The sequence below is a fragment of the Lycium barbarum genome, chromosome 2, assembly GCF_019175385.1.
Source record: "Lycium barbarum isolate Lr01 chromosome 2, ASM1917538v2, whole genome shotgun sequence".
Classification (NCBI taxonomy): Eukaryota; Viridiplantae; Streptophyta; class Magnoliopsida; order Solanales; family Solanaceae; genus Lycium; species Lycium barbarum.
In genome coordinates, this window is record NC_083338.1 from 12,744,522 (window position 1) to 12,757,250 (window position 12,729).

Below are 12,729 nucleotides of genomic sequence, written 5' to 3' on the forward strand. Positions count from 1 at the left end.
CGAGAATGAAGAAGCTAAGTTGTGTTCGCAAGATTGGCTTTATGGTCATCAAGGTAAACTATGATCAAAACTGTTATCTTGACATTTGTTTTATACAATCTTTGTTGTAGCTTCATGATTTCTTTAATATTCTATGTTTAGCTTCTGATGACTCTAAGAGGAAGATGACATTACAATAGACATGGGGAAATTTACTGCTACGCCTTCCAGCTAGCTCATGTTTTTCTCAGTTTTCTTGACAGTAGAAGAAGAATGATGCTTAAAGCTAGGATGATGAGTAGTAGAGAAATGACCAGAACCTTTTTCCCATAGTGACTATTATAGTTGTTATTACAAACATTTGTTTGGAGGTTGTTGTTTGGTTTGGTTGTTGGTTTTAATGAGGTTGTTGATTATGGTAGATGGCCTTAGTACTTATATATGTGAGTTGCATGTCCTATAATTGTTCTGTTTCTCTTTTTCATGTTGTGTATTCTGCAGACTATTTAGTAACTGGTTTATGTGAAGCTTCTGTTTGGTTGTATGAGTTTATTGATGGAGAGAGTTGATTAATTTCAAAATAAAAATAAAAAATTGAAACTGATTAATTTTGGCAGAAAGGGATTAGTTAAAAAAAAATTGGGTCAAAATTGGGCAGGTCGTAACCCAACTCATTTCAACTCAAGTAACTTTTGGGTCAATGTTAGCCCAACTCATTTATTACCTCAACCCATTTTAATTGGGCTGATTTCAGCCCAACCCGCCCTTTTGACACCCCTAATGGGCGCAGTACTTCTCATGCTCAGTAGCCACTCCCTGAGTCTTCCAGTGCCACACAATGATGTAAACCCACAGATTTCAAGAATGTTAGAGTCAATCAAAATAATCGAAAGTAAATTAAATTGTTCATCAGAAAATGAGGCGTTGATTGTTGAGTTGTATCCTTGATAACATCCTTAGACATAATGCAAATAGTCTATATGCAAATGCATATCATGTATGTATTGCCTTAGGGTAAACACCAAATGCGAATAAGTTTTTACCTAGTCGTTTTATGAAGTTTTTTACTTACTTTGCTATTTGTTCGAACCCACCCAATTAGTTAGGGAATATTGTGATTGATTTATCAACGATTTTGCGTTTTTGGACTAACTATTCTCTGGACAAGTGCTTTACACGTGCATCCTATATCAATTGTCACAAGATGTTGCAGAAATAAAAGGATTGAAAATTATTTTTTATGAAATTATAGTGCAATGTATGCATTTACAATTTACTAACTATCTAAAGAAAATTAGATATCAGTGCTCTTTTTTCATAAGTATCACGATTATAGTCTGAAAAGAATGGAATAGTCTTATGACAGAAAAAGAACATAAACATAACAAACTAACGGAGTGACCATAATATACATGTGTTCGAGAGTAGCACATCAAATGTGGAAATCAATGAACTTTTTGGAGAAAAGAACTTTTTTTAATAGAACCAAGAAATATATGATATTCACTTTTATAGGTGATTTGGGAAGTAAGGAATATAAGAAGACTGCAAAATTATTAGAATACTTTATTACTATCGTGAAAGAAAGGATTAAAAACTGAAGTGAGAAAACTGAAATGGTTCTAAATAATACAAATACTGCTAATAGAAATATGAAAAGTCAATTTTGAAAAGATAGATATGAGAATATATAATTTAGGCCAAATGCATATACAGACCCTTAAACTTGTTCCAATTTGTCATCTTTATTGTCATCACCACCCTTCCGCCCCGATTTCTCTTGCTTCCTCCTTCTGGCACGACCACTCTCACAAAAAGGACGAACAACCACAAAATTAAAGCCGGCAGGATTAGTTTTCCGGCAAAGTAATGAAAGAAAGCTTACGAAATTGATAGAATTTCGCAATGGGCATTGAAAGAAAAAAAACTCATTCTGATGCTTATTCAACCTTACAAATTTGAACTTGTGTAAGACGGGTTTAGACTAATTGTGTTGTATAGACCATCAAAAGCAAGATTTCGGAATTGGGTAGTCAGAAAATTAAGGGGAAAAAAATCGGAAGCCAATAAAAATGCAGTTTTGAGGGATTAAAATAATTCCATAGTATTTTTCTGGTCCGTGTTCTCCACTGTTTGTTGTTGAAATTATTGATTTAAGATCTTTTGATGTTTCAAGATTCTGCTGATTTTTTTTACAAAGGAGGAAACAATAGAAGATGATGGACCTAAAGGTGATGGTCACTGTTTTGGATTTCAAATTTATGGAAGAAGATTTTTGGTGATGCTTTGACCAATGAATTTTCTTAGGAGCACTAGTGGTTTTGGCAAAATAGACTCATGGCTGAAAACTTGGAAGAAGACTAAAGGGAGGAGGAAACGGGAAAGACACGCCATATTTCCTTCTTTTTTTCTTTTTTCTTTTTTCTGATTAATTAGACTCAAGTTTACATGGATTTTTTTTTACGGAAAAGGATTATATTTGCCTTTACACTCTTAGTAAAGAGTTATATTTGTCATTCATTATACTTTTGTGATATATTTATCCCTTCCATTCAACTTTAGGGTCATACTTTTGTCATATTTACCCTTAAACCGTTAGTTCCCTTGTCCCCACCTTTAATATCCTATGTGGCGCCTACGTGTCATTTACATGGATATTTGTTTCTCACAAATTAAATCCGGTCAAACTAAAATCTGACCCATCCAGCAAAACCGACCCAACTTGCATATTCCAAACCCACTCCAGTCTCTGAGCAAGCTCTCCGAGAAATGGCTTCCGAGCAACGTTTGACAATGTGCAAGTCTTTAGACCACGAAGAGACTGATTCACAGCTTTTCAAGATCCTAAATGTGGCTTTCCATGAAGAAAGAATTACATAGCTTAGCAATGTAACCGTCCCCTTCCGATCCCTCTCTGGCGACTCCTCCGTGCACGTAACATACACTCTGAAGAAGAACAATATTCCATAGAAATCAACGATGTTGTGGCTGAATCATCGAATTCAAACACAAATCGCTACTTCTCAAAACTCAAACTCAAACACCGAACCTCATTTAATTTTGACTCCGATTAAATCAAATCCTTCAAATGAATCTCCAAATTTGCCATTTTTAGTTTTTTAAAAAAACCTCAGAAAGCAATTAAAAAGATTAGTGATTAGTGCTTCATTTTTGGGGGGTTTGATGGAGCAAAATGCAATTTATCACTGAACCTAAAGTTTCTTTATGTAGAAGAAGAAAAGGGGATTTGAAAGAGGAGAGATGACGTAGCAAAATTTCACTACTAATTCAAAGATTTAAGCCCCTCCACTGTATCAATCTGAACTCCAGAACAAGTGTTCCCATTCCTTTCGAATACCAATCTGTTAGCCCCAAAGGTTTGATACGCAAGTTGGGTCGGTTTTGCTAGATGGGTCGGGTTTTAGTTTAGCCGAATTTAATTTGTGAGAAATAAATATCCATGTAGGCGATACGTAGGCGCCGCATAGGATAATAAATGTGAGGACAAGGGAACTAACAGTTCAAGGGTAAATATGGCCCTAAAGTTGGATGGGAGGGGTAAATATATCAAAAAAGAATAACGAAGGGCAAATATAACTCTTTTCTAAGAGTACAGGGGCAAATATAACCCTTTTCCGTTTCTTTTATTGGTTTTTTGTCATGTCACGTGAGTGAATCTCAGGTTCTTCATTTGGTTCCTTATTCATTTTTTTTTTGTGTTTAAAAGACATGGTTGATCTTGGAGGGTCTAAATGAAACAAGCATGAGTTAAAGTGTCAAAATAAAAAATTTGACCAAGTTTAAGGGCGTGTATATGTATTTGGCCTATAATTAAAGTTAGCATACATGTATAAGAATTTAAAGGAAATTTCTGGCATTTATAAAATATTTAAATGCACGTATCAAGGGATGACTTTAGAGCTTTTATGACAAAGAACCTGATGCACTTTTAAAGACGCTGTGAATAATGCTTTGGGGAAACTAATTGTGAAGAATTAAAATGCACCCACTACTGGACTTCTAAGTCAAAATTTATATAATTGAAAAATTACTATTTAATTAGATTTTCAATTATATTTTGATTTAATATAAGGGCAAAATGATATATATATATATATATATATATATATATATATATATATATATATATATATATATGAATTTTGCTAATTTATAACATGAATATTGTAGGATAGCAAAGTACTCATTTTGTGTTTCCCTCATATGCCCTTACCAGCACACTAGCACCACATTAATAAGAGGGGGTTTTCTGTCATTTTATCAAAACCCATCTAGTTCCTGGTTTTATTGTCACCCCACCACACAACCCTACTTAAAAAGATAATTTAATTAAATTTGTATAGTAGAATTTAGAAAGAGAAGAAAAAGTGATGACCACATTCTAAGCAATATTTGTTAATTCAATGAACCCAAAAGGACAATAATAAAAGACCCTAGTGAAACCTAAAACGTAAAACGAAGGTTAAGTAATTAAGACGTGAATGTCGACAAGTCAAATTTTGGGTTGGAACTGATCAAGAAAACAATAATACTCTATGAAAGACAAGTAGACAACCTTTGGAAACATAGAGAAAACAAGGCCACAAGTTGCGTTTTCTTATTTTTGCCGCAATCTGAAGAACAGTAAAATCTTACTTATATCTGATGTTCAGGGGCAGACCCACGTACTGTATTAAGGTGCTCGAGCACCCATTGACCCATACACGAACTATATGTATTATTACAAAAACTTCTTTAAAAATGGATATATTAGTTGAGCAGCACCCATTAACCAAAAGTTGTGCTTGGTGCTTTGGTTGAGAGCCTGAATTGGATAGTCGTTACAGGCCTGGCCTGGGATCGATTCCCAGCTTACACAAAATTAAGAATTTCCTGTCTACTTTTTCTTATTTTTGACTTTTCCTTCTTTTTTTCCCCCTATAGCTTTGTTCTTTATTTATTGGTTTTCTTTTTAGTTTTATTTTGTTTTAACTCAGAAATTGTTAAGTTTGTTAGTTGTCCCTCATGACTTCTTCCGTTTCCCCAATATAGATTCTTCTCTTCTTCCTTTTCTTTGACATTTTTTTGTTCACCTTTTTTGTTTATAACTTTATTTTTCGTTCACGTTTCTCATTATTGTGTTCAAACAAAACTACGCTTATACTTTATGATCGCTAGCAACTTTACTTTAAAGGGAGGTCAACACCCACGACCTTAAAATTCTGGGTCCACCACTGCTGATGTTTATATTAACATACATTATTTTGTCATGATTGAGTAAGTAACTACAATTAGCAACAAAATTGTAAGTTAAAACATATATTATATATTTGTTGAATTAATATAAACATCGAGCAAGGATAAATTTTTAACAGAATAAAACCTTGTCGTTGTAGCTCTTAAAGAAGGACCACCCATATCCATCAGTGTTTTGAAAGGCGGGGCGTTTTACATACGCCTCGACGAGGCGTAAGCCTCGAGGCACGGGGCATAAGCCCCATGGGTATTTAATTTTTAGTATTTCTTAAAATAATATAATTACAATAAATATTTTTAAATAGGTAAAATTACATAAAAAAATAAAAGAAAACTGTAAATAAATGATATATATATATATATATATATATATATATATATATATATATATATATATATATATATATATATGTATGTATGTATGTATGTATGTATATGTGTGTGTGTGTGAGCGCGCGCGCGCGCTTGATCTTCACAAAAAAATGATCAAAACAATCCATTATACACCGCTTATAACTTGTAATTATATATAACATAATTGTACAAGTATAAACAATACAATGAAATAAAAGCTATTATGAAATGCAAAACAATTCTAACATTTTAACTTTCAAACACGGAAAAAAACACAGTTTCTTAAAACACTATTACTATCATACTATTCATTTTATCTCCCTATAAGCAAATAATCAATAAAATTTATCAATATTACAATTAAAACATAACTTCTTCATGAACAAAAAATAAAATTATATGATAATTCTGATACATAGGACTTATGACCAATGACAAGTGAAAATGTACAATTCCGCTATGTGTTTTTTTTTTAAAAAAATTAAGTGATATTCACCCTCACGACGTTTTCAAATAGTAAATATCCAATACTGCGACTTGTTATATGAGTTACACCCAATCTTCTATTTCTATAGATGAAAAACTATTAAGTATCATTATTTTGTTAAACAATTATGAGGGTGAATGATTTTAATTAAGGAATTTAAAATATAATTTGTGTAAGAACTGTTAGGCGAGCCCTGGGCGTTGGGTGTTAGGCGTGTTTAGGGCGTACGGTTGGACGCTTAAGACGTAAGCCTCATAGAAACTAAGCTCTGCACGTTAGCCCCAGAGCGTTTTGCCACTGCCTTGCCCCGAGGCGAGTCCTGACACTGCCTTTTAAAACAATATATCCATAAAGCCACTTATCTATATGAGAATCTGACTTTTTGTCTGCATGATTGCCCCACTCCATCCATTCCTATCATCGCCTTCTCATACAGCATATCCTAATTATCAGCCAATCACTTGAAATAAATAAAAGGAAAAAAAAGAATTATGTGTGATTATAAATATATAATATTTTTTTTCTATGGCTATATATATATATATATGATTATTTTTTGTGGTTATAAAAAAGTTAATTAAAAAATAATAATATAAAGATATACTTCCTTCGTTTCAATTTATGTGAACCTATTTGACTGGACGCAAAGTTTAAGAAAGAAGAGAAAATTTTTAAACTTGTGGTGTTAACCAAGTCACATATATTTTGTGTGGTTATAAATCATTGCATAAAGGTTAATTATTTTCAAATATTAAAAAGGGTCACTTTTTTTTTATGTGCACATAAATTGAAACTAAGGGAGTATCATTTTTAGAACGAATTATCTATATATAATGTTAAAAGTAGTTTAAATACAACAAATTGAAAGTTAAATACTGTATGTTTCAAATCAACGTTTAATGACAATTAAGGGACAAAAATACATATTTTTATTAATTGAAAGTGATCAAGATCAAAATTTACCAATAATTGAGGGACTAAAAATATTATTGTCCCTAATATAATTAACTTTGCACATAATGATGTAACATGAATATAGTTGGATAGATAAGAATCTGATACCCATGACCATTAATTGGTGGCCAATTTAATTCGCGGAGGGCTTGACTGTAATATCGTAAACCTACAGGGCCAAATCCGTCAACGAATCTTCTATAAATACCCAACGATTTCCTCTCACAAGAATTAATTAATTTGGTTTCTGCCCCCACAGTTTTCTAGGTTTTCAACAATCAAATTTTGTCTGTAAGTACTTTTTAATTATTTCAATTTGTAGTTTCTGTTTGGTTAATATTTGTTATTGAATTTGTTTGTTTCTTTCATGTAGGATTTATTAATCTTGGAGGTTGATTTTAATTTATTCGGAGATAGTCAGATCTAAACAAATTTATACAGTTTGACATTGTAAGTATTCTCAATTATAACTGTTAAATTCTGGCATAAGGGATATCTTAATTTGATATAAGGTCTTGTATTATTATTATTATTATTATTATTATTATTATTATTATTATTATTATTATTATTATTATTATTATTATTATTATTATTATTATTATTATTTACTGTAGTGATTTTTGTGGAACTTTTACGATGTTGTACCATTTATGTGATATAGTTTGGATTAACAGGAAAATCTTGGACGGTGATTTATCCATATGCCCTTAAAATATTTCAAATTGTTAATTATTGTGACTTTTATGTAGTTTCTAAATAAATATGTAAATTATTTTTGCAAGAACTTAAATGTCCGAATTTACAGTCAAAATAAATAAGTTTGACTCTCAAATTCCGAATTGTATCACATAAATTGGAAGAGATGGAGCCGAGATTTTGATGATTTTATGTAGATGATATAATTTATTAAGGGAAATTGTTGAGTAGGATACGTACACAGACTCTCTTAATTGGATTAATTCACTTCTAAATATCGAATAACTATTTTTTTGATTTATATAACTTTTTTGGGGGTCAACAAATGGTTTTTCTTATGCGTTACTAATATTTTTTAGATTTGTACGGATGCTATTACGTAATTCTTTTGACAGACGTTATAACGTCGAAGATTTTCTTTTAATAATAATTGTAGCAGCATTCAGTTTCAGTTTGTGTATAGGAGTGGTAAAAACTACAGATTATGGTGTACATCCTTTTTCATACGGCTTTAATAACTCCAAGTAGAATTTTTAATAATAACGGGCTAAAGAATAAGGAAATGGAGTGTAGGCATCAAGTTATTATACTTAACATGTTAGGAGTTGGGACCTAATTATAGTTTGGTTGCATTTGCTCTACCCCAAGTTACGTGTCTGAATTCCGTATTTAAAATATAAATTTGGTAGAAAGAAAATTTTCTTACAGGATTCAGATGGTAGGAAATATGGAACGTAAAATAAGATAGAAACTGTTGCTTTGTAGAATTTTGATAAATATTTATTGAAGAAATGAGTTTTGCTCTTCAATCAATAGATTTTGAGCAAGATTTTCTTTTTAAATAGATATTTTGAGTTAGAGGTATTGTTTTTTTTTTTTTTTTTGGTTTCTTTGGGCCAATGCATGGAAAACTATAAGCAAAATACTTTCTACCTGTTTTCCATGTAAAAGGATGTTTGCCTATGGCTTTTCCTTTTTCATCTTGGTTAGGCATTTGGTTTTGTTTCTGATAATCTTTAATCTTCTTTTCGTTTGAGCTCTTGGATAACACCACTATCTAATATATTTTTAATTTCTCATTGATCATCTGTCTAAGTGTATGATGTCATACACTACAACGCGAAATCCTAATTAGAAATGTGCCATTGTGCATTCTTTACACTCATTATGAAATAAGGGAATGCATTTGATTTTAGGTTATCTGACCCTTTCTGTGCATTTTAGAGTAGGTGAAACTTTTGGTGGTGTTTGCGCTTTACCATTGTGACTCTTCAGTATTTTTTTCTGTAACTATTATAAAAAAAGATCTATCTGAAGCGTTAGTTATTTTGTTGGCAGATCCAACTGAATGTTCTAATGGAGTCTAAAGGTGGGAAGAAGTCTAGTAGTAAATCCTTACTCTACGAAGCACCCCTCGGCTACAGTATCGAAGACGTTAGACCAAACGGTGGAATCAAGAAGTTCAGATCTGCTGCTTACTCCAACGTAAGTATCTGGATTCCATTTGTTTTGGATATGAACCTAAGAAAATGAGCATTAAGAATTCTATTTCTGATTACTTGCTACTTTCTTATTTTCTATATGTGCAGTGCGCGCGCAAACCATCCTGACAGTCCTTAAGCTTCTCTCTGGCACGTGTCTCCGGGCACAAAAAAAAACCCAAAAAAATTTCTTCTGTCAATTAGTTCGTGTTAAACCCTCACTCCTTTTTTTTTGCTTTGCTCTTTTAGCTGTGAACAATTTCCTTTAAAAGATCGTTAGTTGCTGTGAACATTTTTTTCATCATGGAAGTGGAATTGCCAGTTTCTGCCATAGGTTTTGAAGGTTATGAGAAGAGGCTTGAAATTTCATTTTTTGAGCCTGGCCTTTTTGCTGATCCTGAAGGAAAAGGACTTCGATCACTGTCAAAAGCACAGTTGGATGAGTTCCTAGGACCTGCCGAATGCACCGTAGTTGATTCTCTTTCTAATGAGTGTGTTGACTCCTATGTCCTCTCTGAGTCGAGCCTTTTCATTTCTTCTTACAAGCTAATCATCAAGACTTGTGGTACCACAAAATTGCTTCTTTCAATTCCAGTCATTCTGAAGTTGGCTGATACCCTTTCACTCAAAGTACTATCTGTGAAGTATACCCGTGGGAGCTTCATTTTCCCTGGGGCTCAATCATTTCCTCATCGTCATTTCTCTGAAGAAGTTTCCGTCCTTGATAGTTACTTCGGAAATCTTTGTTCAGGAAGCAAAGCTGTGATTTTGGGCAGTGCCGACAAACCTCAGAAATGGCATGTTTACTCTGCCTCGGCTGAACCTACTCAGACTAAGAACCACCCTGTCTACACTCTTGAGATGTGCATGACTAATTTGGATAGGGACAAGGCTTCTGTCTTTTACAAGACTGAAACAAGCTCGGCAGCTAAAATGACTATTGATTCCGGCATAAGGAAGATCCTCCCCAGCTCTGATATATGCGATTTCGAGTTTGATCCTTGTGGTTATTCCATGAATTCTATTGAAGGAGCTGCGCTTTCTACTATTCACGTTACACCGGAAGATGGTTTTAGTTATGCTAGCTTTGAAGCAGTTGGATATGACTTGAAGAACTCCTCGAGTCTCGGGCCGCTGGTTAAGAGGGTGCTGACATGTTTCCAGCCTGATAATTTTTCTATTGCTTTGCATGCTGATGTTGATTGTGAGCTACTGGAGCGCATATGCTCTATTGATGTTAAGGACTACTCTCTTGCTGAGTGGAGCCCAAAAGAACTTGGTAATGGTGGTTCTATTGTCTACCAGAAGTTCGCTAGGAGTTCCTTCTGTGGGTCTCCCAAATCCGTTCTGCAGGACTGCTGCTGGAAAGAGGAAGAGAAAGAAGAAAAGGAGATGTGTTGAGGGTCGTTTAGTTCAATTACCAGTGTTTTATTACAGCGTTCAGTTGTCTTGCTCCTTGGTTCTTCAAATAATGGGCTTTATGTCAGAATTAGGTAACGAAAATTGTGAACTTAGTCTGGCTTTTTGGTGTTCTGCCTTAAGCCCTATTGCTTCTATTTTGGATAATTGCCGGATTTGGTTGCTCTCAGACTCTTGTTTGTTATTTGGTCATTTCTAGTAAAATTGTGGTGTTATCCACCAACTTAAGATTTTTATGTTCTTTAGGTTGGCACTTTTCTGGCTGGATTTGCAGGCTACCTTGTTTTACCTTTAATTTTGTTTCGGTGCTGGCCATTAGCTACTACAGACTTGCTGTGTATAAAACAGATGCGTAGTAGGCTAAAGCAACTACACAGCAAAGAATTTTGGTAGCATTACAAAGTTTTAGTCCATTTGAAGTACGGAAAAGGGTCATATCTGCCGTCGTGCAAGTAAGTTATATTTGCCATTCGCTATACTTTTTCAATATATTTGCCTTTGTACTAAAAAAAATAGCCAAATTTACCCATACACCGTTAAATCTTCATGTTCCACCATAATTTTTCAACATGGCGCTTGCGTGACATATTTTTTTTTTCTCAAATTAAATCTAGTCACTGTTTTAATCATTTTAACCCACCCACCCAATTAAATCCGACCCATCAACCAAATTAAGCCCAACTCCCTGCTTGGTATGCTGTGAATGGCTTTGATACTTGGTTTCTTTGCAGTTCGTTTGTCCATGTGATTCGACAAAGTACAAGGGCAAATATGACCCTATTCCGTTTGAAATATTTGTGGTACAGTAATGAAGTAATTCAAATGGCTAAGAGATCGCAAGCGGGTAAAAGGGGTAATTACGATAAAAAATTCTAGGGATACTGACTCACATATACAATCCCCAATCGATATTGACACATCTTTAGACAACAATATATTTAGCAACCGAGCCAACTTGGCATCGTATAGTCATCCAGATTGTAAAAATTAGTCATCTCTAGATTTCATGCTAATTTTTAGGACCTTCACGCTTTGATTGTTTAGTATAGAATGAAATTGTTTGATTCTTCAACAAATATGTATGTAAATGAAAGTGTGAACTGATTCCTGAACAAAATTGTTTGATTCTCCAACTTTACGTCCTTTACCTTTTTCTTTTGCATTTCGCTAAGTTCTTCGTTTTCAGTTAGTGTTTCTGTCTTAAATTTTGACGTGGCTTTTTCTCCTTGGTCATACGAGAGTCAGTGACATCTAATAAGTTTTATCTACTATTGGATTTGAATCAATGGCTTCCGCTGTATGAAAGCAGTACTCTAACCACTGAGTTCAGTAGGTCTTGTATATTCTATGTCACAGTGAGTGACATCGACTCACTGAACTTAGTTTAAAATTGTAAAATGTGTGGTCAATTGACACAATTTAAACATAAGTGAGATGTTCAATAGGAATATATAATTGAAAAAGTCGGAAGTTTAAGTGGCACATATGTATTCAGCCTATATGTTTATACTAGTTCGGACTCATGTATATTTTTCACCATGGATTTTAGCATGTATATAATAACGCTTATAATTAACCCAGTCCATCACAAAATTCCCCCCTTGATTACTTCAAACACACACACACACGTACTGACAAAACACAAGGCTAAATCCATTGAACAAATCAGACACCGGAGAGTCGGGGACTTGATGAATCCACCATCTCAATATTATAAAAGGACAGTAAACTGGATAATGCAAATACCCCCATAGCCACTGCTACTGAAAAAACCGCGATTTTGCGAAAATACAAGGCTATTTTTGGCTGCTTTTCCTTCATGGATTCCGATGCCATCGACCCTGAGAATGCAAATAGTAGTGACAACATAAATGCTTGAAACAAAACAGGCTTTCTTGTGAATATTACTGTTGGTACTATGTTCCCATCTATTCTCTCGGATGGAAGTTGCAAAAGTAAAAGAACCGCAAGATATGCAATCCTGAATAGTGCATCTTGAGTGTTTGTGCTTGTGGGAAATGTATCTTTGTTGTTAGTAAAAGGTTGTTTTCTGGAATCATCAGTTGTTACGTTCATCGTAGTGAAATTCATATGAAGAAG

The 12,729-nt window shown here is 33.7% G+C and overlaps 1 protein-coding gene across 3 annotated transcripts; it reads left to right on the top strand.

The window, feature by feature from the left end:
• Window positions 1–7,177: 7,177 nt before the first annotated feature.
• LOC132626196 (S-adenosylmethionine decarboxylase proenzyme-like) lies at window positions 7,178–11,767 on the top strand. 3 transcript variants are annotated; one of them, XR_009577198.1, is made up of 6 exons: window positions 7,178–7,321; window positions 7,404–7,480; window positions 9,068–9,214; window positions 9,319–10,703; window positions 10,876–11,081; window positions 11,361–11,767. XR_009577198.1 is itself a non-coding variant. In XM_060340980.1 (4 exons), exon 4 carries the CDS (start codon window positions 9,514–9,516, stop codon window positions 10,609–10,611), a length of 1,098 nt encoding a protein of 365 aa, XP_060196963.1. In that variant the 5' UTR covers window positions 7,178–7,321; window positions 7,404–7,480; window positions 9,068–9,214; window positions 9,319–9,513; the 3' UTR covers window positions 10,612–10,870. The 3 variants fall into 3 exon arrangements, 1 of the variants encoding a protein (XP_060196963.1); XR_009577197.1 differs by having other exon boundaries at window positions 10,876–11,767; XM_060340980.1 differs by lacking the exons at window positions 10,876–11,081; window positions 11,361–11,767 and having other exon boundaries at window positions 9,319–10,870.
• The last annotated feature ends 962 nt before the right edge of the window (window positions 11,768–12,729 follow it).